Source organism: Macaca fascicularis, chromosome 18 (assembly GCF_037993035.2).
Source record: "Macaca fascicularis isolate 582-1 chromosome 18, T2T-MFA8v1.1".
Classification (NCBI taxonomy): domain Eukaryota; kingdom Metazoa; phylum Chordata; class Mammalia; order Primates; family Cercopithecidae; genus Macaca; species Macaca fascicularis.
In genome coordinates this window covers 10,517,573-10,541,534 of record NC_088392.1, presented here as the reverse complement: position 1 = coordinate 10,541,534, position 23,962 = coordinate 10,517,573, and the positions used below count along the sequence as shown (strand labels likewise).

The window sequence follows — 23,962 nt, the reverse complement described above, 5'->3', positions numbered from 1 at the left end:
AGGGGTCAAACAGATTCCTGTGAAAAATGAAAATACAAACACCTTTTCCTTATCTGGAAGGGATTAGGAATAAGTTCAGCTGAGTGGCGAAGTGGGAGACTTTTCAAGAAAAGTTTAAATACTGTATGCCACTGAACAATGAAATAGAGAAACAGAAAAACCACCGAGTGGACAAAGGTCACTGAGGCGGCAGATATTGAGACAACCATGTATCCGTCACTCCTCAAGAACCTCCTGACAGGTTCTTGAACTACCTAGAAACTGGACAAATTTTAAGCAATAATACAAGTTGCCAGGTTTTAAGAACTACCTATAAGACAACAATTAAAACATGCATCATTAGAGTGGCCCTCCGACTCCAGACGAGAGCAGGCTGCCTTCTGGATGTAGGCCTGCCACCCTGAGCCCCTGCATCATAACTTTTATCTCACTTTATGACAACTAATAATAAAGAATAATTGCTAATAAGAGCTATATTCCCAGTTACACGCTAAATGCTGAAAGGGCAGGGCCCATGTCTGTGTGGTGTGCTGCTACCTTTCCACAGCTCATAGATACACAGTAAGCCACCCAATAAATACTTCCTGAATCTAACACAAAGTAGATATTTACTGCAATATTGTTAACTGATATCATCTCCAGAGGACTAGTAAGTCAGGCAAACTTTCTCCCTCTCCATTTCCTGAGTTACCTCAAGAGAGCTTAGAAAGGCTAAACACCTACCTAATAGTTTTCCTTTGTTCCTTACATTCTAAGTCAATGATATCTATATTCACATCTGGGGTTGTCAGTTGAGAGACAGGTATCACCCCTAGTAAATGTGGCTAGAGATGAGGTATGTAAAGCATGTATTTATGCATCTTGTTCTCTGGTATATACATTTAGCATCTTTTTAGGTTTAGCACAGGATGCCAGAATTCAGTTATTCCTATATATGTATATAATTCTTTAATACTTTTGAGTACAGTCATGCACTGCATAACAATGTTACAGTCAACAGTGGATCACATATACAACAGCGGTCTCACAGGATTATATTACTATATTTTTCTAAACATTTTCTATGTTTAGATACACAAATGCCACTGTGTTACAACTGCCTACGGTGTTCAGTACAGTAACATGCTGTACAGGTTTGCAGCCTAGAAGCAATAGGCTATATGATATAGCTTAGGTATGTATGTAGTAAGTTATTATTACTTAGTTTTGTGTACGGTACGTTCTATGATGTTCACACAAGGACAAAATCACCTAACAAAGCATTTCTCGGGATGCATCCATGTCATTAAGCAATGCATGACTGTGTATTTATGTATAAGGTACTCTATGAAGTTCTAAGAATACAAGATTAGCCAGTGGACAGGGTTCCTGTCTTCATGGAGTTTATGGATGGGTTGGTGGGATGGGGCAGAATTAATACAATAAGGAAAACAAATATGTCATTTGAATTGTTTTAAGTTCTGTATAATAGAGAATTATCTTACCCAAAGAAAGATCTGGCCTTGCCTTGCACTACACTCCTGGGGATGTCCTACCTTAGAATGTCTTTATTAACCTGAGGACCTTGAGCTCCTTGAAAAGCAAACAAGAAATGACCCCTATTGTGTTAATTCTCCAAATTGGGGGTTTGTTCAAGTCAAGAGTACCACACTAGCACGTTAATTAACAGGGAAGAGGCTTTCTGCACGTGTAGAAGACAACCCCGAGAACACAAGCACATTAACTCCCTCTGCCCTACTTCTTCCTGTATCACCCATAACACTACTCTCTATACTGCAGAGATATTTTAAAGACTCCATAATTTTCCTTCTTCTATTCTCTTAATGGTTTAGTTAACTTCCACCTACTTCCTTATTTTCCAGTCCAATGATCTCTCTATAAATAAGCTGCTGTATTTTCCTGATGTAAGCTTTGGGAAACACAAATTATCCATTGTCAGAAGAATGTCTGTCCATTCTTCCTAGCCTTTTCAACTAACTATTCCTCTTTAGCCCTGCTTATCCATCTTGACTCTAAGCATTTTTTTCTTTTTCAGTAAGGGAAAATCTAACCACTGTTACCAAAAATAATAATAGAAAAGATTCATGTTGCAATGACAGAGACGGAAAAAAAAAACAGTATCATTCTCCTTCTTTTCATTAACTAAAACAATGCTTACATTAATGGCGGTCAAAGAAAGGATTCATTTTCAGTTTCCCAAGTAAGAACACAGCTACATGGGATTAAAATATCTACATAACTCTGGTATATGAGACAACTGGCCTACTACACTTACAAAAAACTTAATATTCAGAACAGATTTTTACAAAAGGATCACTCTGGGAGACTAACAATTTCTAAAGAGAAGATGGGAAAGCACTATAATTTTTACCATCTATTTATCTCCATGGCTCTCCAACTTGCCTAGGGCACTACTGAGCAGCACTTAGTAGCAGTCCTATAACATAGGCTGATCTGGCAAGGAATAACTTGGCTGTAAAATGGATGAAAGTCAGCAAGTACAAAAAAGACCTTGTATCTGCTTAGTTTCATGCATTAGTTTCCTCTAGTAATGGAGTACCACCCTCCTTAAAAATTATTTAGTTTTGTTTCAAATTATATATAGTTACTATACTTTCTTAGCATGTTTCCATTAATCTTTGATGTTCACAAGATTATGTTGTACTCACGATGGCTTTTTCACTAGCAAAAGTCGCAGCATGGACTTTAATCGGGTAGTACACGGAAGAATCTCTTCTGTGTCAGAACTTGCTTTGCTTAGAAGGAGAATGCAGTTACCCAAAGGATCTTCTGTGTCGGCATAGCCCTAATATATTTGTTTTTAAAGAGAAGTTATTGTCTAATTATATACATAACTTTTCAACTTGAAAATAAGAATTGTATTGTCCTATCAGCAACTCATAAATGTCTGTCGATTCAGTTGAATAGTTATTTTTTAAAATAACCTCTATGAGCTAAGGAGCCTAAATAAAACTGTATTTAAAAGAAAATACACATACATACAGGAGAACTTCAGGAAAACATGCCAACCTTCTTGACACTTGCTGATCTTTCTATTTTCTAAGATTCTAACAGCAGCACCTCTCCTCAGTGAAGCACCTCGCAGATCCTCAGCCCATCCCCACCCTAAGAAGACGGAGTGCTCTAAATGCTACACGCATGGAATAGGACCCTGTGAGTCTCAAGGCACAAGGTCCAGGCTCTCTCTTCTAAAAGAGGACTGTGCTTACGATGGCACCTCTGAACTCCACCTTTTCATCCAAAAGAGACAGAAACCTGACTCCTTTAACGTCCAGAAGGATTGCTTTAAAAAAAAAAAAAAAAAGCTTTTTCCAGGAGCATGTTAATTAAGGTATCAATCTAATCATATATATGCATGGATAGAATTCATGAGGCAAGTTAGTTGTTATGTAAGGTCTGCTTAAAAAGCACTGTTAGCTCTGCCTAAAGGCCTTTATATAAGGTTGAGTTCTATTTTTCACAGTCAATGCTGTGAATGCACCTCACTTTTTAACCTCCCACCCAGATATATAAAATATATACAGACAAATTGGCTATCCTTGTTTAACTTTCTGCCAGAAACAAGACAGCCACCCACTTGCTGTTCACTTATCCCCAGCGCCTTCACAGCTTCTCTTCATTTCTCTCACAACATGACAGTTTTGCTGTTTGCGTGTGTTTAAATCAATGACACCCAGCCAAAGATAAATGGTATCATAAAAAGTGAATTTCACAGAATACCTGTAGTATTGGAATGACAGGACACAGAGACTCAATAAACTTGTTCCAGGTCAGGGCTGTCATCATCAATCGTCCCTGAAGCAGGTATAACAGAATGGCCTTGGCAGCAGTGTTCACCTGCTCAACAGCACAGACGCGACAAACCAGTCAAATGAGATGTCCCACTAGGTCACCTGACACACCTGTAACATTTTATAACATCTGGAAAGATGCTATAATTAACATCTCTTTCAAAAGTTCTTATTTCCATAGCATCATCTTACATTCTGTTCTGTTTTTCTTCCTTAATGATTTCTACTTTCTTACCTTAATGTACATTTGTCCCTTGAGTAAAAATTTCCCTAACTGAAATAATCTGCTTACTACCTGTACTGCATAGTTCTCTACATCTTAGATGAAAAATGTAAGTAAACTGATCTGAATTTTTTGAAATCATGTGTGTCCTGTATTTTTATTGCCACATTTTATGTAACATCTATTTTTATTTAAATAACACTTCGAGTGAACCAATGTACCAAAGACAGGTTTCTTTTCAGTTTCTCACCATGCTATCTAAACTGTATTAGCATATCACCTTGATTTAGCTGAGTATCTAAATTACAGGAGTATTTTCACTTATTTTTAACATCATACCTCACTTTTGGGGTCTTGAATGCCAAACACAGAGATTTCATACAGAACTTTTGGATGAAGTAGAAAATGAATTCCATTGCAAAGTGAAGACACAGATTTAGTGACATTATGGACACCTAAACATTCCTGTAAAATAATATTAAAAAGTATTTTTAAATTAGCAACACTGATTTTTCCAAAAGATCCATCTTTCTTCTGTTTACAATCCAATTTCTATTTTCGTTTTTACTTCATTGAAACTTTTTTTTAACAATAGAGAATGAAAAAGATTCTCCTAACAGTTTCTTAGTTTGTATGAGATACATATTATGTTACCTTCTGCCAACAAGCATAATCATGATAAATGAAGTAAACAAACGGCTGAGACAACTATAATCTCTTAAAGTTATTCATCATGATAGACACAAAGGACATAAACACAATAAGAAACTTATCCTAAGGTATTTGCATTTTACTTACAAAGGTTGGGAAATAAAAATTCAACATGAAAGGACTTCAGGGACTTCAAGTTATGAGAGACATAACTTTATATACTATATATATTTATATTCTATATATAGAATATATATTTTATACATTTTATAGATAATATACATTTTATATATAATTTATATACTATATATTTGTATTCTGTATATGTGATATATATATGATTATATAAAGTTATCATCAATACGGCTATGTACCTAAAATACAATTACTTGGAAGCATCACTTAGAGTAACTATCAGAAATTTTATTCTCAATATGTGATGGAGAATAATATTTTGTTAGCAGCTATTTAAGGTGAGAGGGGAAAAAAAGCTACTTGAAATATTAATAGAATTTAAATACAATATAGAAGGTAAATATACAATAACGAGTTACATGAATACTACTTTTATTCATTCTGCAAATTTCTACTTCCTATTACCAACAATTCAAAGGCCAAAAAGTTACATACATACACTCATATACGCATCTGCATACATTATTTTTCTTTCAACTATTAACTTCATGCCACAGACAGCGACTTCGTATCACAAGCTTTTCAAAGATCTAAAGCCTCAGCCCTAAAGTTTAGCAACAGCTGTCAGTTACTTCCTTAAGATACTTACCTACCATCTAAACTGTGACTATCCCTTTCTGAAATCAAGATTTACTCCCTAAAATTGTCTTATTTTTCTCCAGCGCCTTTATTTTTCTTCACATGATTATTCAAATCACCGTATGACACATTGTAATGTGTCTGTGGCCCTGGCTTCCCCCTCTTGATAACAATTCATTTTTCAGCTCTCCTTCCCACCACAAGTCCTTACAAGAGTTCGCTGTCCTCAGTCAGTACTTCCTCATTTGTCAGGTCCTCTTCAATGCACATCAGCAGGACTTAGGTTCCTACCATTCCACTGGAGCTTCTTGTTGAGGACACCAATGACCTCAGTGATGCCAAATCCAACGTGTTCATCTCTGTTCTCATCTGACTCTTCCTTCTCACCTCTGTCTCCACTCCTGGCTCCCTCTGTTCCCAACTTCTAACTGGTTAGATCCTAGACGGCCTTCTCTTCCCTAGTCTCTCAGTAGTTGATCCTATCAAGGCTTGTGGCTTTAATATCATCTCTACGCTGGATGACTGAAAATTTTATACCTAATCTGGGCTCCACATGCCAAAGGTAGTGTGGTGCAATGCTTAAGAATGTGGGCTTTGGAGTGAGCCTATCAGGGTTCAAAGTCCAGTTTTACCACTTTTAGTTGAACGACCTTGGACAAATTCAAAGTATCTCCATTTTCAGAAAGAGGTAGTACCGAGCTCACAGAGCTGTTAGGAGGATTCAGTGAGATAATATACTTATAAAAGTACTTGATACATAGAGCAAATGCTCCATAAATGTTAGCTGCTATCATTATTATTGAAATTATTAGCATTAGCATTATTATATTTAACAGTCTACTTAACACCTGCATTTGATATAAAAAGGCATGTCAAACTTAGGTTCAAAACAGAATTCTACCCAATCCACAATCCCGTATTTGGGACATCAATCCAACTGCTAAATCCAAAACCTTAAAATTCATCCTTGATCACTCTCTATCTCCTACTCCCATTATCAGCAAGACCAATTAGCTCCATGTCCACAATGCATCCTAAATTCATTTCCTTCTCTTCATCTCCACTACACCACCACACCTCATCAGGGCTACTACAGTGGAACGGGTCTTCTTGCTTCCATCCTGACCACCTACAATCCACTCCCCACAATGCGAGAGTGATCTTTTCAGAAAGATCAACAGATCAAGTTGCATCTCACTGTACTTAGAATACAATTCACAGCTTTATAATGTTTGACACCCTGCCTACTTTTCAGACCCAATCTGGTACCATTTTTCTGTTATCTCATTATACCGCTCTTCTCTGTGTTCGTGAACCACGCAAAGTACATTATCACCTGAAAAGCGGAGGCTTTTCACCTGTTGTTTCCTCTAGCTGGAAATTCTCCCTCCCTCCCTAGCCAGCCTACATAAATTTAGTCCACATTACTAGTCATTCTCTATTCTTTTATCCTTTCATTTTATTTACAACACTATTTTCTTTAAAACACTATATACATAGAATGTATATGCAGTGTTGTAAAGAAAACTATATATATACATATTCTATATATACAGTGTTATAAAGAAAACTATATATACATATATACACACACACGTACATACATACTTTTTATGTATTTAAAGAATATTTTTAAATTATTACATACTTCTCTCTCTCTCCCCTATCGGAAGGTAAGCTCTCTGATAAGGCTCTTTTCTGTACTTTATATCACTACAGTCTAGCATAAAGTGTCCAGTAAATATTGCTAAATGAATATCAGATGTAGGTAACATGGAAGTGGTGGTCATTTAATCATCCCTAAATTTAAAAGTTATTTTAACTCCTCACCGTACCATCCTCAAAGTTAAGTCTTACAATAAAAAGCTAACTTGCCTCTTCAGGAAAAGTAACCTACAAATTACTAGCATGCTCCTACATTTAGGTTAGGTAAAGCTGCAACAAAGCCTTGGAGATTTACCAGAAGACACTGGAATAATATCACATGACAGACATAGCCAATTAAAGTGAAATGCCTTTCCAAATCCTTATATCCAAACCAAGATACTATATCTTTATGACACAGGGGCTAACTACAAGAAATCTCATCATTTGGAGCTTTTGACTTGGATTACTATAACTCCCTGATAATAAATACGTATCAATTTTTTAAAACCACAAATTGATTTTTAAAAAATCAGTTTTTTGAAATTGCACTATACAGATGACTATTTTTTGTGAAAAAGAAAAATCACAATTATATTTTGCAAGAACACTGTCAACTAATATAAATTTCCAAATAGTTAACAAGAAAATAAAACATTAAATGAAAGTTCACATTCTATTTTCTCCCCTTTTACAACTAGGATAATAAAGTGAGTTCTAACAAAAAATATTCTCAGTTTAAATTTTTGCAACAAAATGCATGAGACTTGGTTATAAAAACTGTAGTATATTAAAATTTAGAATTTTCTACATTACTAACAAATTCAGTGTATTTTTTAAAAAACAAATTTGGGACTGACACATACATATTTATTTCTGACATTCCTTTTTTCCTATCATTCTATGACAGGAAACTGTCATAGAACTCCTCTAAAAAATTAACATCCAGATAATTCCTACTTGAAATTCATCATATACCAAAATGATCATATACATCAATAATTCAATTTACACCAAATCTTTTCCTATCTGCCAAATTTTTATTTCCAATAATTACTTAAAATCTGCCTCAAGAAAGACATCAAATCGTATTCCACCATTTTAAATTTCAGGGTATAATAACTATCCCAAATACAGGTATCTTAGTTTCTTGACCTATTTATCTCAATGATACTCACCTGCCCTATAACTGAGGAACACTTCTCTTTTCACTTGTTGTACCACTAAAATCATAAATGTAGGTTTCTAATCTTCTTACTCAACTTGAAAGATAGTCCTTCTTTGACCTCCAGTCCATAAACCCTTCTACTTTCTTCCCTGTAGTCTTTATGGCCTTTGGTTCTACAGTCTGTCATTTCAACTACTCAGCTCACTTGCACCACAGGCATTCCCTTCTTCACAATAGCAAGGAAATATCCCAACCCTTGATCGATCCCAATGTTCACGTTCCCAAAAACCATGCCAGCTAGCCAAAGATAAGCATGCAAAGTAGAATAGTCTCCCTGCTAAGATTACAGACACAATCAACTAAGTTCTGTATGCAGCCCCAAAATGCTACTATTTGATATTACCAAGTATCTACTCATATTAGCCATTTCACACAATGAACATCTCACTTTCAATCTCAAAGAAAATAGACTCAATAGAAGGAGGCTCCTGCAACTTCCTGTAATATCTAAGCCCACCTAACCCCAATTAGCCATCATGTTCAAGGTCCCACCGCCTTCAACTCTCAGAGGCACTAGCTTCCTTTAATTAGCTACTTGCTACCCACTATCTTCAATCTTTCCTCCTCTGATTCTTTTTATTATTTCAGCATATACAAATGAAAATACACCTTCATTACCCTTCCAAGCTATGTCATCATTAACTGTCAAATCTCTAAAGGCAATGCAGAAACAAACGTATAACCACAATCTAGAGAATACGAGATCACGAGAAAAAGCCACCCTGCCAAAGAAGACCTGAAAATCAAAACTAACAGTATCTGCTAAAATAAACAACATAAGGAAGATTCAATAGCCCTAACACGTGGGAGAATTCTAATACAATAATCTAAACAATATTATCAAGTAAATATGTTTAAAATTCACAACAACACAAAAGAAGAAACCAGAGGACTCGTTCCTGGCCTCGAGCAGCTCTTAGGGAAACGGTGAGTGCAACAGGCATGGAGCAGCCCACTCTTGCAGCGATCCTCTAGGATCCTAGCTATGGGAGACCCCATGACCTGCACAGACCTTTGAGTTGCAAGGGAGAACTGCCCAAATAGTTGCCAGAGACAGAACCCCAGTCTGCAGAGCCCAGAGGGTCTGGTGCAGTAATGGCTGCACTGGGGCAAGGCCATAGGTGCCCATCACCCAAAGCCTGACATACTCCTCTAGGTGGTTTTAGCCTCAGTTGGCTGCCAGAAGCAGAAAGAGCAGAGCTATCTTTCCCACAAGATTGGACCGACCTGATCTGAATGCCACCCTGTCTGCTGGCCTCTCAAAAGCTAGTCTGTCTTACTAGCTTGCAACACAGCCTCAGCTGCCCTGCCGAAATGCTTGCCAACAGCCACCACCATAGGTCTTTTGCCAACAGCCTCTGCCTTCCTGTCAGAGCGCTTTTGCAGGCACACAGCCACCCACAGCCATCCCCTGCTGGTGCACACTTGCCTGCAGCCTCCCCTGCCGGTGCCGCTCGCCATGGTCACCCCACCACAAGCGCACTTTTTCCCAAAGCACCGCCCCACGCCCCCCACCCCGAGCACTTTTTTGGGCAGTCACCATCGGAAAGTTGTTGCCAGCAGACTGGGAACATCTTAGCTCCTCCAGTGCAGCAGGTGTCTGACCTCAAAGGACCAGAAATCAAAGCCACTGGCCTGTTCGGTGCACCCCCAGGGTTAGAGCACACAGCCCAGGGGTGCTGAGCTGAGCTCTGGCCCTGAAAGCACACAGAAACCAAGTCAATTGACTAATCCCAACTTATTCCACAGGAAACCCCTCAACGGCATCAAATAATATAAAAGCAAAAGACCCCATTCAAAGTACAGCAACTTCAAAGATTAAAGGAACATCAGCCCACAGAGATGAGAAAAAAATAGTGTAAGAATTCTGGCAATCCTAAAACCCAGAATGTCTTCTTACTTCTATATAACCGCACTAGCTCCCCAGCAATCGTTCCTAACCAAACTGAAATGGCTAAAATGACAGAATTGAGAAGCTGGAAGGCAAGGAAGCTCAACAAGATACAGAAGAAGGCTGAAGCCCCACCCAAGGAAACCAGTAAAATGGTAGTTTGATCCATGATCAGATCTGAGACGAACATTTTAGTAAGAACAAAACTGAACTTCTGGAAACAAAAAATGCACGACAGGAATTTCATAATGCAATTGGAAGCATTAATAACATAACTGAGGAAAAAAACCTCAGAGCTCAAAGAATCATCATAGGCAGACAGAAATAAAAAAGAATTTTAAAATTTAAAAAAAAAACAAAAAAACAAAAAACTCCAAGAAATAGGGGATTATGTAAACAAACCGAACCTACCACCCATCAGCACTCCAGAAAGAGAAAGAGAGAGAGCAAGCCACTTGGAAAGCATATTTGTGGATATTTTCCACAAAAATGTCTCCAACCTCACTAGGCAGGTCAATAAGCAAATTCAGGAAACTCAGAGAACCCCAGTGAGATACTATTCAAGATGACCACCCGCAAGACGCATAGTCATTAGATTCTCCAAGGTCATCAGGAAAGAAGAAATCTTAAAAGGCATCTAGAAAGAAAGGGCAGGTCACATATAAAAAGAACTCCATCAGGCTAACAGCGGACCTTTCGGCAGAAACCTTACAAGCCAGAAGAGACCGGGGACCTATAATCGGCATGCTTAAAGAAATTCAAACCAAGTATTTCGTATCCAGCCAAGCTAAGCTTCACAAGCAAAGGAAAAACAAAATTCTTTTCAGAGAAGCAAATGCTAAGGGAATTCATTACCATGAGACCTGACTTACTCAATGGAGTGCTAAGAAAGGAAGCAAAAGACCATTATCCGCCTCCACAAAAACACACTAAAATACATCTCCCACTGACACTATGATGCAACGATACAATCAAGTCTACGTAACAACCAGTCAGCAACACGGCGACGGAATCAAATCCTCACGTATCAATACTGACCTTGAATGTAAACGGGCTAAATACCCCACTTAAAAAGCACAGAGTGGCAAGCTGGATAAAGAACCAAGACCCAACCATATGCTGTCAAGAGACCCATCTCACATGCAATAACACCCACAGGCTCAAAGTAATAGAATGGAGATAAAGATCTATCAAGCAAACAGAAAACAAAAAAGAGCAGGGGTTGCTGTTCTTATTTCAGACAAAACAGACTTTAAACCAACAATGATCAAAAAGGATAAAGAAGGGCATCACATAATGATAAAGGGTTCGATTCAACAAGAAAGTTTAACTATCCTAAATATATATGCACCTAACATTGGAGCACCCAGACATAAAACATGTTCTTAGAGACCTACAGAGTTTTAGACAACCACAAAATAATAGTGGGAGACGTCAACACCCCACTGACAGCGTTAGACAAATCACTGAGGCAGAAAACTAACAAAGATAGTTTGGACCTAAACGCAACACCCAACCAAATGGACCTAGGAGACTCTACAGAGTACTCCACCCAACAAAAGCAAAACACATTCTTCTCATCTGCACACAGCACATACTCTAAGATCAACCACACGCTCAGCTGTAAAGCAATTCTCAACAAATTCAAGAAAACGGAAATCATACCAACCACACTCTCGGACCACAGTGCAATAAAAACAGAAATTATTACCAAGAAGATCTCTCAAAAAATGATACAATTACAGGGAAATTAAACAACCTGCACCTGAATGACTTTTGAGTAAAGAATGAAATTAAGGCAGGAATCATAAAATTCTTTGAAACTAACAAAAACAGAAACACAACATATCAGTCTTTAGAACACAGTTAAGGTAGTGTTAAGAGGAAACTATATAGTGCTAAATGCCTACATGAAGAAGTTAGAAAGACTGCAAACTAACAACCTGGCACCACACTTAGAGGAACTAGAAAAGCAAGAGCAAACCAACCTGAAATCTAGCAGAAGAACCAAAATCATGGCTGAACTGAATGAAACTGAGACACAAAAATTCACACAAAAGATCAACAAAACCAAATTTTGGTTTTCCAAAAGAATAAACAAGATTGATATATCACTAGCTAGATTAATAAAGAAAAATCCAAATAAACACAATCAGAAATGACAAAAGTGACATTATCACTGACCCCACAGAAAGACCCTCAGAGACCATTAAGAACAACTCTATGCATACCAAATAGAAAGCCTAGAAGAAATGGATAAATTTCTGGAAATATACAAACTTACAAGATTGAACCAGAAAGAAATTAAAACCATGAATAGAACAGTAATGTGTTCCAAAGTTGAATCAGGAATCCAAAAAAAAAAAAAAAAAAAGCCTACCAACCAGAAAAAAAACCTGGGCCAGATGAACACACAACCAAATTCTACCAAATATAAAAAGAAGAGCTGGTACCAATTCTACTGAAATTATTCCAAAAAATGAAGAAGGAGTGACTCCTCCCTAACTCATTCTATGAGGCCAGCATCATCCTGATACCAAACCCTAGCAGAGACACAACAAAAAAGGAAAACTTCAGGCCAATATCCCTGATGGACATAAATGTAAAAATTCTCAACAAAATATTGGTATACTGAAACCAGCAGGACAGCAAAAAGTTAATCCACCATGATCAAGTATGCTTTATCCACTGGATGCAAGGTTGATTCAACATATGAAAATCAATAAATGTGATTCATCACATAAACAGAACCAAAAACAAAAACCACATGATCATCTCAATAGAAACAGAAAAGGCTTTTGCTAAAATCCAACATTCCTTCTTGTTAAAAACCCTCATCAAACTAGGCATTGAAGCCTCAAAATAATGAGAGTCATCCATGACAAACCCACAGCCAGTATCATACTGAACAAGCAAAAGCCAGAAGCAGTCCCCTTGAGAACCAGAACAAGACAAATATGCCAATTCTCACCACTTCTATTCAATATACTATTCGGAGGCCTAGCCAGATCAATCAGACAAGAAAAATAAAAGGCATCCAGATAGGAAGAGGAAGTCAAACTATCTCTCTTCACAGATGATTCTATACCTGAAAAAAAAAAAAACCATATTCTCTGCCCCAAGGTTCTTAGAACTGATAAATGACTTCGGTGAAGTTCCAAGATACAAAATCAATGTACAAAAATCAGTAGCATTTCTATACTCTAATAACGTCCAAGCTCAGAGCCAAATCACAATGAGAATTGTAAAACACGGCAGAAAGACATCAGAGATGAAACAAATAAATGGAAAAACATTCTGTGCTCATGAATAGGAAGAATCAATATTGTTAAAAAGGCCATACTTCCCAAAGCAATTTACAGATTCAACACTATTCTTATCAAACTATCAATGTCATTCTTCACAGAAATAGAAAAAACTATTCTAAAATTCATATGGAACCAAAAAAAGAGTCCGAACAGCCAAAGCAAACTTAAGCAAAAAGAACAAAGCTGGAGGCATCAGACTGCCTGACTTCAAACTATACTACAAGGCTACAGTAACCAAAACAGTACAAAACTGGTACCAAAACTGGTACAAAAACAGATACACAGACCACTAGAACAGGTTAGAGAACACAAAAATACAGCCACACACCTACAACCATCTGATCTTTGAAAAGACAACAATAACAAACAATGGAGAAATAACTCCCTACTCAGTAAACAGTGCTGGAATAACTGGTTAGGCATATTCAAAAGATTGAAACTGGACCCCCTTCCTTTCACTATATATAAAAATCAACTCGAAATGGATTAAAGACTTAAATGTAAGACTTAAAATTATAAAAATAGAAAAATACCTAGGAAATACCATTCTGGACATAGGCCTTGGAAAAAATTTCATGATGAAGTCTCCAAAAAAAGCAATTGTAACAAAAACAGAAATAGATAAGTGGGACCTAATGAAACTAAAAAGCTTCTGCACAGTAAAAGAAACCAACAACTAAGTAAAAAGCCTACAGAATGGGAGAAAATATTTGCAAACTATGCATGTGACAAAGGTCTAATATCCAGAATCTACAAGGAATTTAAATCAACAAGTAAAAAACAACCCCATTACGAATGGGCAAAGGACATAAACGGATACTTCTCAAAAGAACACATACACACGGTCAACAAGCACATGAAAAAAATGCTCAGTATCACTAATCATTAGAAAAATTCAAATCAAAGCCACAATGAGATATCATCTCACACCAGTCAGAATGGCTATTAAAAAGTGAAAGAATAGCAGGTGTTGGCAAGGTTGGAGAGAAAAGGGAACATAGTACTCCAAGCCCTATACATCGCTTGTGGGAATGTAGATTAATTCAGTCACTGTGAAAAGCAGTTTGGCGATGTCTCAAAGAACTTAAAATAGAACTACCACTTGACCTAGCAATCCCTTACTGGGTATAGACCCAAAAGAATGTAAATTATTCTACCAGAAAGACACATGAACCCAGATATTCACTGCAGCACTATTCACAACAGCAAAGACATGGGATCAACCTAGATGCCCATTAACAGTGGATTGGATTAAAAAAAATATGGTACATATACATCATGGAATACTATTCAGCCATAAAAAAGAATAAAATAATGTCTTTTGCAGCAACGTGGATGCAGCCAGAGGTCATTATCCTAAGTGAATTAACACAGGAAAACCAAATATGGCATATTCTCACTTGGAAGTGGGAACAAACACTGCGTATACACATGGATACAAAGAAGGGAACAAGAGACACTGGGGCCTACTTGACAAGGGAAGGTGGGAAGAGAATGTATTAGTCTATTCTCACACTGCTATAAGGACATATCCGAGACTAGGTAATACATAAGGAAAGAAGTTTAACTGACTCACAGTTCTGCACGGCTGAGGAAGCCTCAGGAAACAATCATGGCAGAAGGTACCTCTTCACAGGGCGGCAGGGGAGAGACTGAATGCCAGCAGAGGCAAGGCCAGATGCTTATAAAACCATCAGATCTCATAAGAACTCACTCACTTTAGGAGAACAGGAAGGGGGAACTGCCCCCATGATTCTAATTACCTCCTCCCACTGGGTCCCTCCCACGACACGTGGGGATTATAGAATTACAATTCAAGATGAGATTTGGGTTGGGACACAAAGACAAACCATATCACAGGGTGAGAATCAAAAAACTACCTATTGGGTACTATGCTCGCTACCTGGCTAACAAAATCACTTGTACACCAAACCCCAGCAGCACACAATTTACCCATGTAACAAACCTGCACGTGTACCCCCAACCCTAAAATAAAAGTTGAAAAGAAAAAAAAAAAAAACAGAAACTAATGAAAGATTACATGAAAAAAGAACAAGTCAATTAAAGAAAGCAAAGAAAAGGTATAGACATGAAAAACCGTATAAGTGATAATCAAAACTTGATAAATATATTTTTTTAAAAACTATGACAGGAAATGACTTTGCACCCATTAGGATGGTTACTATTATAAAAAAAAAAAAAAAAAAAAAAAAAGGCCGGGTGCAGTGGCTCACATTTGTAATCCTAGCACTTTGGGAGGCCGAGGCAGGCAGATCATGAAGTCAAGAGATCAAGACCATCCTAGCTAACATGGTAAAACCCCGTCTCTACTAAAAATACAAAAATTAGCTGGGCATGGTGATGCACACCTGTAGTCCCAGCTACTCGGGAGGCTGAGGCAGGAGAATCACTTGAACCAGGGAGGCGGAGGTTGCAGTGAGCCAAGATCATGCCACTGCACTCCAGCCTGGTGACAGAGCGAAACTCCATCTCAAAAAAAAAAAAAAATCCAGAAAATAAGTATAGCCAAGGATGCAGAGAAACTGGAATCCTTGGACACTGCTGGTGGGAACATAAAATGGTACAGCCACTGTGGACAACAGTATGGCAATTCCTCAAAAATTAAATACAGAATTACCATGTGATCTACCAATTCCACCTGGGTATATACACAATTACAAAAAGATGGAAACAACCCAAATGCCCATCAATGGATGAATGGATAAACAAAACGTAGTATAGGATGAGTGTCCTTATCTGAAGTGCTTGGGACGAGACGTCTTTCAGATTTTGAAATTATTTGGATTTCTTAATATCTGCATTATAATTTCCAGTTGAGCATCCCTAATCTGAAAATTCAGAACCGGAAATGCTCCAATGTGCATTCCCTTTAAGTGACATTTCAGCACTCAAAAAGTGTCAGATTGCAGAGCCTTTTGGATTTTGGATTTCCAGAATTGGGGTGTTCAATTATACAGACATTAGATTATTATTTTTAAAAAGGAATGAAATGTTGATATATGTTACAAAATGGATGAGCTTTGAGAACATTATATTAAGTGAAATAAGCCAGTAACAAAAAGACAAACGCTGTATGATTCCACTTATATGAGTTGCCCAGGGACGCCAAATTCATAGAGACAGAAAGTAGAAAGGTGGCTGTCAGGAGCTGGGAGAAGGGGAAAATGAGGAATTACTGTTTAATGACTATAAAGTTTCACTTTGGGAGATGGGTAATGGTGATGATGGTACAACAATATGAATGTACTTATGCCACTGAATTGTATACTTAAACATAGTTAAAATGGTAAATTGTTTTTCTTTTTTCTTTTTTTTTTTTTTTTTTTTTTTCCAGAAATGAAGTCTCACCCTGTTGCCTAGGCTGGAGTGCAGTGGCATGATCACAACCTACTGTAACCTCGACCTCCCAGGCTCAAGCAATCCTCCTGCCTCAGCCTCCCAAGTAGTTGGGACTACAGGCACATGCCACCATGCCCAGCTACTTTTTTTTTTTTTTTTTGTAGAGATGGGATTTCCCTATGTTGCCTAGGCTGGTCTCAAACTCCTGGGCTCCAGTGATCCTCCTGCCTTGGCCTTCCCAAATGCTGGGATTACTGGCATGAGCCACCACACCTGGCCTAAAATAAATTTTACGTTATATATCTCACCATCAAAAAAAAGGAAATTAGACAAAGCTGAGGAAAGAATTAGGGTTCTGAAAGGAAACCACTGAGAAATTCTACCCAAATAAAACCTAAAAAGATATGGAAAATATGAAAGAAGGCTTAAAAGACACAAAGGGTAAACTAAGAAGGTCTAACACAGGTCTAAAAAGAGTTCCACTTGGAGAAAACAGCAAGGATAAAGAGAAAAGCAATCTTCAAAATAAGCATGACCAAGAATTATACAGAAGTAAAGGCAGATTGAGTGTTCAAAGCAAAAAGTCCTAAGCAAGATAAATGGAAAATCATGTATGCATGGAGACACATTTTAATGAAACCGCAGGGCACCATAGAAAAGGAAAATATTTTAAAACAAACTAAAGAAAAAAAATTAAAAGAAATTATAATTAACTGATATCACACTTCTCAACAATGATAGAAGCCTAATAAGAATTAAGCAATACTGGCAAAGTACTAATAAAAACTAGCAGTCAACCTGTATTTTATATGCAGTCAAATTACTACTCAAAATAAAGTGAAATCATGACATTTGCAAACATATGTACACAGTCACAGACTGTCACTGAAAATATTGAAAAACTTACTTCAATTAAAAGGAGACTGAACCTAAATATTTATCAATTAATAAAAGGAAGCATATTCAAACTTAATAGCAATTAAGGTGAATGAACTAGGTAAATCTCAAATCCTGCTATATATGCTAATCATGCTGTATATAAAATTCTCCCTATTATTTATTAAAGATACAGCTTTATAAATAATGTACACCAACTGGATGGGAAGAAGATACACCAGCTGTGTAAGAGTGGCTAGGCTATGTTGGTGGGAGAAGAGAAAGCAAAGAAGCTTCCTCTATAACTGGTACTTTTCTTTGAATAAAAATGAATCAGAAGTAAAAATGGCAAAATTCTTTATAAATTTTTATAAAATAAATTTATAAATAAATTTTTATAAAATAAATTTATAAATAAATTTTTATAAAATAAATTTATAAATAAATTTTTATAAATATACTTATTATAACCAAACAGTACTTACAAGAGTGTTAAATACAAAAGGACACCTTCAAGAGTACATAGGAATACATACACTTTTAAATACTGCCCTATGTACAGTGTTCTTTTCAATATTGAAATATTTAATATTCTATGCCTAAATATTTTATCATTTAAGAAGACAGAAAAATAAATGTTTCAAAAGAAAAGAAAAATAAAAAAATAACATCAAGAAAACAGAAATAAAACCATAAAATCTAGGCAATAACAACCTACAAGGTTTCCTGGGTGTAGAAATCACTTTTGAATACCTGGAAATCAATTTTCCTTATAATTTTTCCATCACTAATACAGCATAAATGTAATTCTTAATAAAACTTCAAATAAAGCAATTCAAATTGCTGGACTTACTAAGTTAAGAGAATGTAATAGTACAAATTTTCCAGAATTGACTAGTAATTATCATCTATTTTTATGGGATATAGTTCTTATATCTCATACAACAGGTCAAGTAATTTAAGTTTGAAGGCATAACAAGAGAGTCTACTGTTTGTTCTCAAAAACAAAACACACAAAAAACAAAACCTCACCTTCGTGATTTCCAGACAGCAGTGGTAAGTTTCGGCTTTCACTTGTGGCAACGGGTGAGACAACATATGGAGAAGCGCCTTCTGACTTTCTCCTTGTAGTAATGGACTGGCCTGCGCAGATTTCCAGCTGGTGAAAAAGTAAAACCACCAAGACATCTGAGGCAAGTCAGTTACTAAGCAAAAGACTGCAAAGCTAACTGGAAGGGATTTCTTCCTACTCCAATTCCTCAAACTGAGATCTTATTAAAAATAACTGATATTAGCAAGTACTTACCACCTAAGCACTTATTTGTTTCAGGGCAGAGGAGATTCTGTTTTTAAGACTATTTTTGAAAACCCAAAATGTCTTTAAAATCCCCTACTCAGTTGATGTTTATCACATCACAGAATTTATTCTTTCCAAAAGCAATAAAGACACTAAGTTCTAAATAGAAATTTGCTGATGTCCTCAAAATAAATTAACCAATACACAGTGTTTTCTAAAAATCCACACAAGAAAAAAGTACAAAGTAATAAAAGTTACAAAACTCTCAAATTATTAATTAAAACTTTAAAGATAAATGAACAATGTGTGTGAATAGTCTGGATGGATAGCAAAAACAAATGTATAAAAATCCAAAGATCATTCATTTTGATTGCGGCTATGACATTTTTGAAGTTAATCTTGAAAATAACAGTTAAGTCTCCTAATGCAGCTGTACATATACCCTTTAAAAGTCAGACACGTATAAAAGCAATTAAACTAAAAAATAATAACAACAAAGACATAAGGTCAGCTTCACTTTCACTGTTTCTAAGTTTACGCACACCCTAAGCGTCCAATAATAATATAATCACATTAAGAAAGAAAATATTACATCTTTGAACAAATGCTGATGATTTCCTTTATTAGGGAGAAATGCTGATGATAGGAAAAGCTACGCAAGGCTTGGTCTGCCAGCTCCACTAATTCTAAGAGATTCTTCTCTCCCTAAAAAAGAAGCAGAATGGAACAATAAATGTCAAGTTCATGTGCAATAAAATTCTCAACAGCTAAGCAGCTTCAAGAAACTAGACCATTCCGAGACCATGAGATTGTTTACATCTGTTTATGTCCACTTGCTCATCAAGCAACCTAAAAATGTCAGCCTAGGTGGAGAAATGTACGAAAATTCCCTAGCTAAATGCTACATGAGACTTTCTATTATTTAACTCTGAGTAAGCTTAAAGTTACAATCAAACTGCCTGGTTCGTTGATTACTTCTTTGTAGCTCTACCTCCCCTAATAAAAGTAGGGCTAATGTATTTATTATAAACCTGCCTCTTGTAACAGCCTGACCACTAGGAACATACAGGACATTCAACACGTGTGATTAACTGACCATGCAAAATGCCACAGAGGCCAGACACAGTGGCTCACACCTGTAGTCCCAGCACTTGGGGAGGCCGAGGCGGGCAGATCACTTGAGTCAGATCAGGAGTTCAAGACTAGCCTGGCCAACATGGCGAAACCCTGTCTCTACTAAAAATACAAAAAATCAGCTGGTTGTGGTGGCACGCGCCTGTAATCCCAGCTACTTGGGAGGCTCAGGTGGGAGGCGGAGGTTGCAGTGAGCCAAGACTGCACTACTGCACTCCAGCCTGGGAAACAGAGTGAGACTCCGTCTCAAAAAAAAAAAAAAAAAAAAAAAGCCACAGAAATACTTCAACTTAAAAGACACAATTCAAAACAAGAAGCCAGGGGTACTAACATGTGGCAAAAGGAAAAGAAAAAAATAATAAACTATAGCAGTAAATAAGAAAAATTATAAATATCAGGTTCAAGGCCAGGCACAGTGGTTAACACCTTTAATCCTAGAATTTTGGGAGAACAAGGTAGGAGAACGGCTTGAGGCCAGGAGTTCAAGACCAGCCTGGGCAACACAATGAGACCTCATCTCTATAAAACAGTTTAAAAATTAGCCAGGTGTGGTAGCATATGCCTATAGTACTAGCTGCTTGGGAGGCTGAGGCAGATGGATTGCTGGAGCCCAAGAGATCAAGACTGTAGCCTAGGCAACAGAGGAGGCTGTCAAAATAAAAATTTAAAAAAATTCAAAGAAAATAAATAGGTTCAGATACATTCTACTGTAGGCGCCAAAATGAATAAGAATTTTATCCCTAATTCCTCAAGATCTTCAGGATCCATGTCCTTATTTTCAAACAAGAAACAACTATTGTATCAATGTCTGCCTCTAAGAGCCATTAACCCTTTCATTGATAACATACTAATATTCTAACAGTATTTTTAAAAGGGATACTGACACATAATTATTGCTGTAACACTGCCGTAAAGTCATCCTAACACATTATAAACAATGTAGTTCATGACTGTACTTAATATTTTTTAAAAATCAGGCTTTATATATAAGTATCTATAAAATATTAAGGCAAAAACATGTCTACAAGCACTAAAATAGCCCTTATAATTCTAGTTACATCAACTGTCATTCACTTCATATCAGTAAGTCACTTCATAGAGGTACTCAATATTAAACATCAAGACATTTGTAATAACCACTGCTTTTTTGCAAATCACTGATATTAGGAATATACATCATTAATTAATCTAAAGTCTTTGTTTTACTTCTATACAAATCATATCCTTACTTTAACCCGTTAAATAACAGGTTATTTATAACTGACCCACTCAGGAATAATGTATCCCTCCTGTGACAATTCAATTATATGTCCATCAATTTGAAAAGTATAGATTAAATTTTCTAAATATGTCAAAGGGATTTGAAAGAGATATTAATCAAAATCAAACTTTTTACCTCCTTCTCAATATCAGACAGGAAGTTACAGGTGCATTCAATTGAATAAACAGCCTCTGCAGTTCGTTTATAAATACTGTAGTTTTCAGAATTCAGCTGTTCCAAATAGGCCACAACAGCTTCATGAATATTTGGATATTCCAAAGAAACAGGCATGTCCAAAGAAAGGAGAAATAATGCTGTTGACATAGGCTCTGGTAAAAACTCGCTTGCCTTGATGAATTTAAAAAAAAAAAATTAAAACTTTGTTTAAAAAAAAACTTATTTTAGAGAAACATGGTGGGTTATAGTCTTAATCTAACCCAACTTCCTTTTTTTGCAATTCTTTGTCAAAAAACTGAAGCTTTTTCCAAAGAAAATCCCATTTCCCAACACATCATTTACCTCTACCTCTTTGTCTTTGCTCAGTACAAAATGTCTGAAGTCCAAATACCAACTCTTCCTCAAAGACCAGGATACTAACTATCTTCTTCCCCAAACCAACTTCTTCTCTCCCTGAGCCCTACACCTTGTATATACCTCTGCTATTGAACTAAGGCATGAGGCCTTTTTCTCTAAGTATTTTCTGTACATGTACACAAATCTCCACAATAACCCATTAAACTGAAGATGTTCAGCCATCCCATAGCTGAACATGACAGAGCTTATTAATGACATATTAATAACATGAAATCAAGTATAGCTACAGATTGATTTGAACAGAAATGGATTTTTTTCTTTGGTTTTGTCTTTTAGAGGGGATAGCGGAAATTCAATATAATATTTTAAATAGTTCTAAAATATTCACAGAAGACAGCCCCTTAATTAGTATAAAATCAATTTGCACAAATGAAATATTATACATATTATAAATCAATAGATTTAAAACTGAAAGAACTATGGTTTTTTAAAAAATGGTTCTAGTTTTGTGACAGGATTATAAATATAAATTAAAGAAATAAAAAGGACTAAAAATTCGATGTCCAGAGAAAATCTCTTGACAAAGCTCAGTATTACGGTTGAAATGCTGCCTTTACAAAAGTGGGTTTGGTCGTGATTTATTTCATGGATAACCTATTTCAAGGATAATCATTAACTACCTGAAAGTCTAAAAGCTGAATCAGCTAAACGATAATACCTTTAAATGAATATAGTTGCTAAATGAAGATCAGAAACGACAAAAATCAAAATTTTAGATTACACAGACACAACAAACCTCCAGATTAGTAAAACAGCAGCTATTAGAAAGTAAAGAGAAATTTCATTATTCTGTGAAGAACTATCCTTTTTTGGGGTGGGGGGAGGAGGAAAAAGAGAAACTCAGTTACCTGCTCACCTATGACTCACTCACTCAGCGAATATTAATTGGGCCTTACTGTGTTCCTCTACTATACACCAGGCACCTCTCCAGTCCTGGGAACCCAGCAGAGAGCAAAATAAAACCTCCGCCTGCATGAAGCTCACATCCCACTGAAGAAAGTAGAGCGTAAATCAATAAACTTCCTAAGATGTTAGGTGTGGCTAAGAAGTGTTTTAAAACAGGATGGGAAAGATGGAGAGGAACAGAGAAGTAATGTGGAGTGGAGGCAGGGAAACGCTACTTCTCCAAAGTAGTAGGGGAAGGCCTCGCTAATAAGGTGACATTTAAGTAGAGCCCTGGAAGGGTCAGGAGCCACGTGACTATCTGAGGGAAAGCATTTATAGAAGAGGGAAGAGCAATTACAAAAGCTGTATTTGGTAGCAAGGAAGCCAGTGTAGCTGGTTCTGAGGGATGGAGTCAGAAAGGAGAGGTGGGCCAGATGAGTTAAGGCTTTGGGTCATCAGAAGGACTTGTCCTCTGCTGGAAGCCACTGGAACATTTTAAACAAGTATCAAAATTGGTCTGTAGAGAACAGATGATAATGTGCAAAAGTGGAAGCTAAGAGACAGAGGACTTTACTGCAGCAATCCAGGCACGACAGAATGGTGGGCTTAACTCAGGTATTTCAGATTCTGTATAGGTATTCAAGGGAGAAATGACAAATTTTGCTCAGGGATTATATCTACATATGAGCAAAAGAAAGGAATCAAGGCTGACTCCTAAGGTTTTTGCCTGATCAACGATCAACTTGCACAACGAAGTTGCCATTTACTGAGACAGGCAAGACTATAGGAAGAACATATTTGGAAGGGGAAGCAAAGAATGAAGTTTGGGACATGTTCAGTTGGAGACATTTATTGTCATCCAAGTGAAGACATCAAAAAGGACACTGGGTATAGACAAGTTCAGAGTTCAGGTTATACGTCTGCTCTGGAAGTATAAATTTGGAAGGCATCAACAACAGATGGCATTTAATAATCACAAATGGGATGTATTTCTTGAGGGCTACAGTCAGTCCCAGGGTTCTAC

General features: G+C 36.8%; 1 protein-coding gene across 13 annotated transcripts in view; it reads right to left on the bottom strand.

The window, feature by feature from the left end:
• Positions 1-23,962, bottom strand: part of RTTN (rotatin) — a 193,793-nt gene that overhangs the window by 134,674 nt on the left and 35,157 nt on the right. For 10 of the 13 annotated variants that reach the window (XR_012427194.1, XR_012427193.1, XR_012427192.1 and 7 more), the window contains 6 exons: positions 21,595-21,807; positions 19,657-19,769; positions 18,800-18,926; positions 4,375-4,500; positions 3,742-3,861; positions 2,670-2,806 (listed from right to left, as the gene is read on the bottom strand). Coding sequence is in view for 8 of the 13 variants with exons in the window: in XM_074022620.1 (XP_073878721.1) it covers positions 2,670-2,806; positions 3,742-3,861; positions 4,375-4,500; positions 18,800-18,926; positions 19,657-19,769; positions 21,595-21,807 (836 nt within the window). In the remaining 5 variants the exon portion in view is untranslated. The remainder of the gene's footprint in view (positions 1-2,669; positions 2,807-3,741; positions 3,862-4,374; positions 4,501-18,799; positions 18,927-19,656; positions 19,770-21,594; positions 21,808-23,962) is intronic. The other 3 variants (XM_074022621.1, XM_005586471.4, XM_074022619.1) reach the window with 1 other exon arrangement.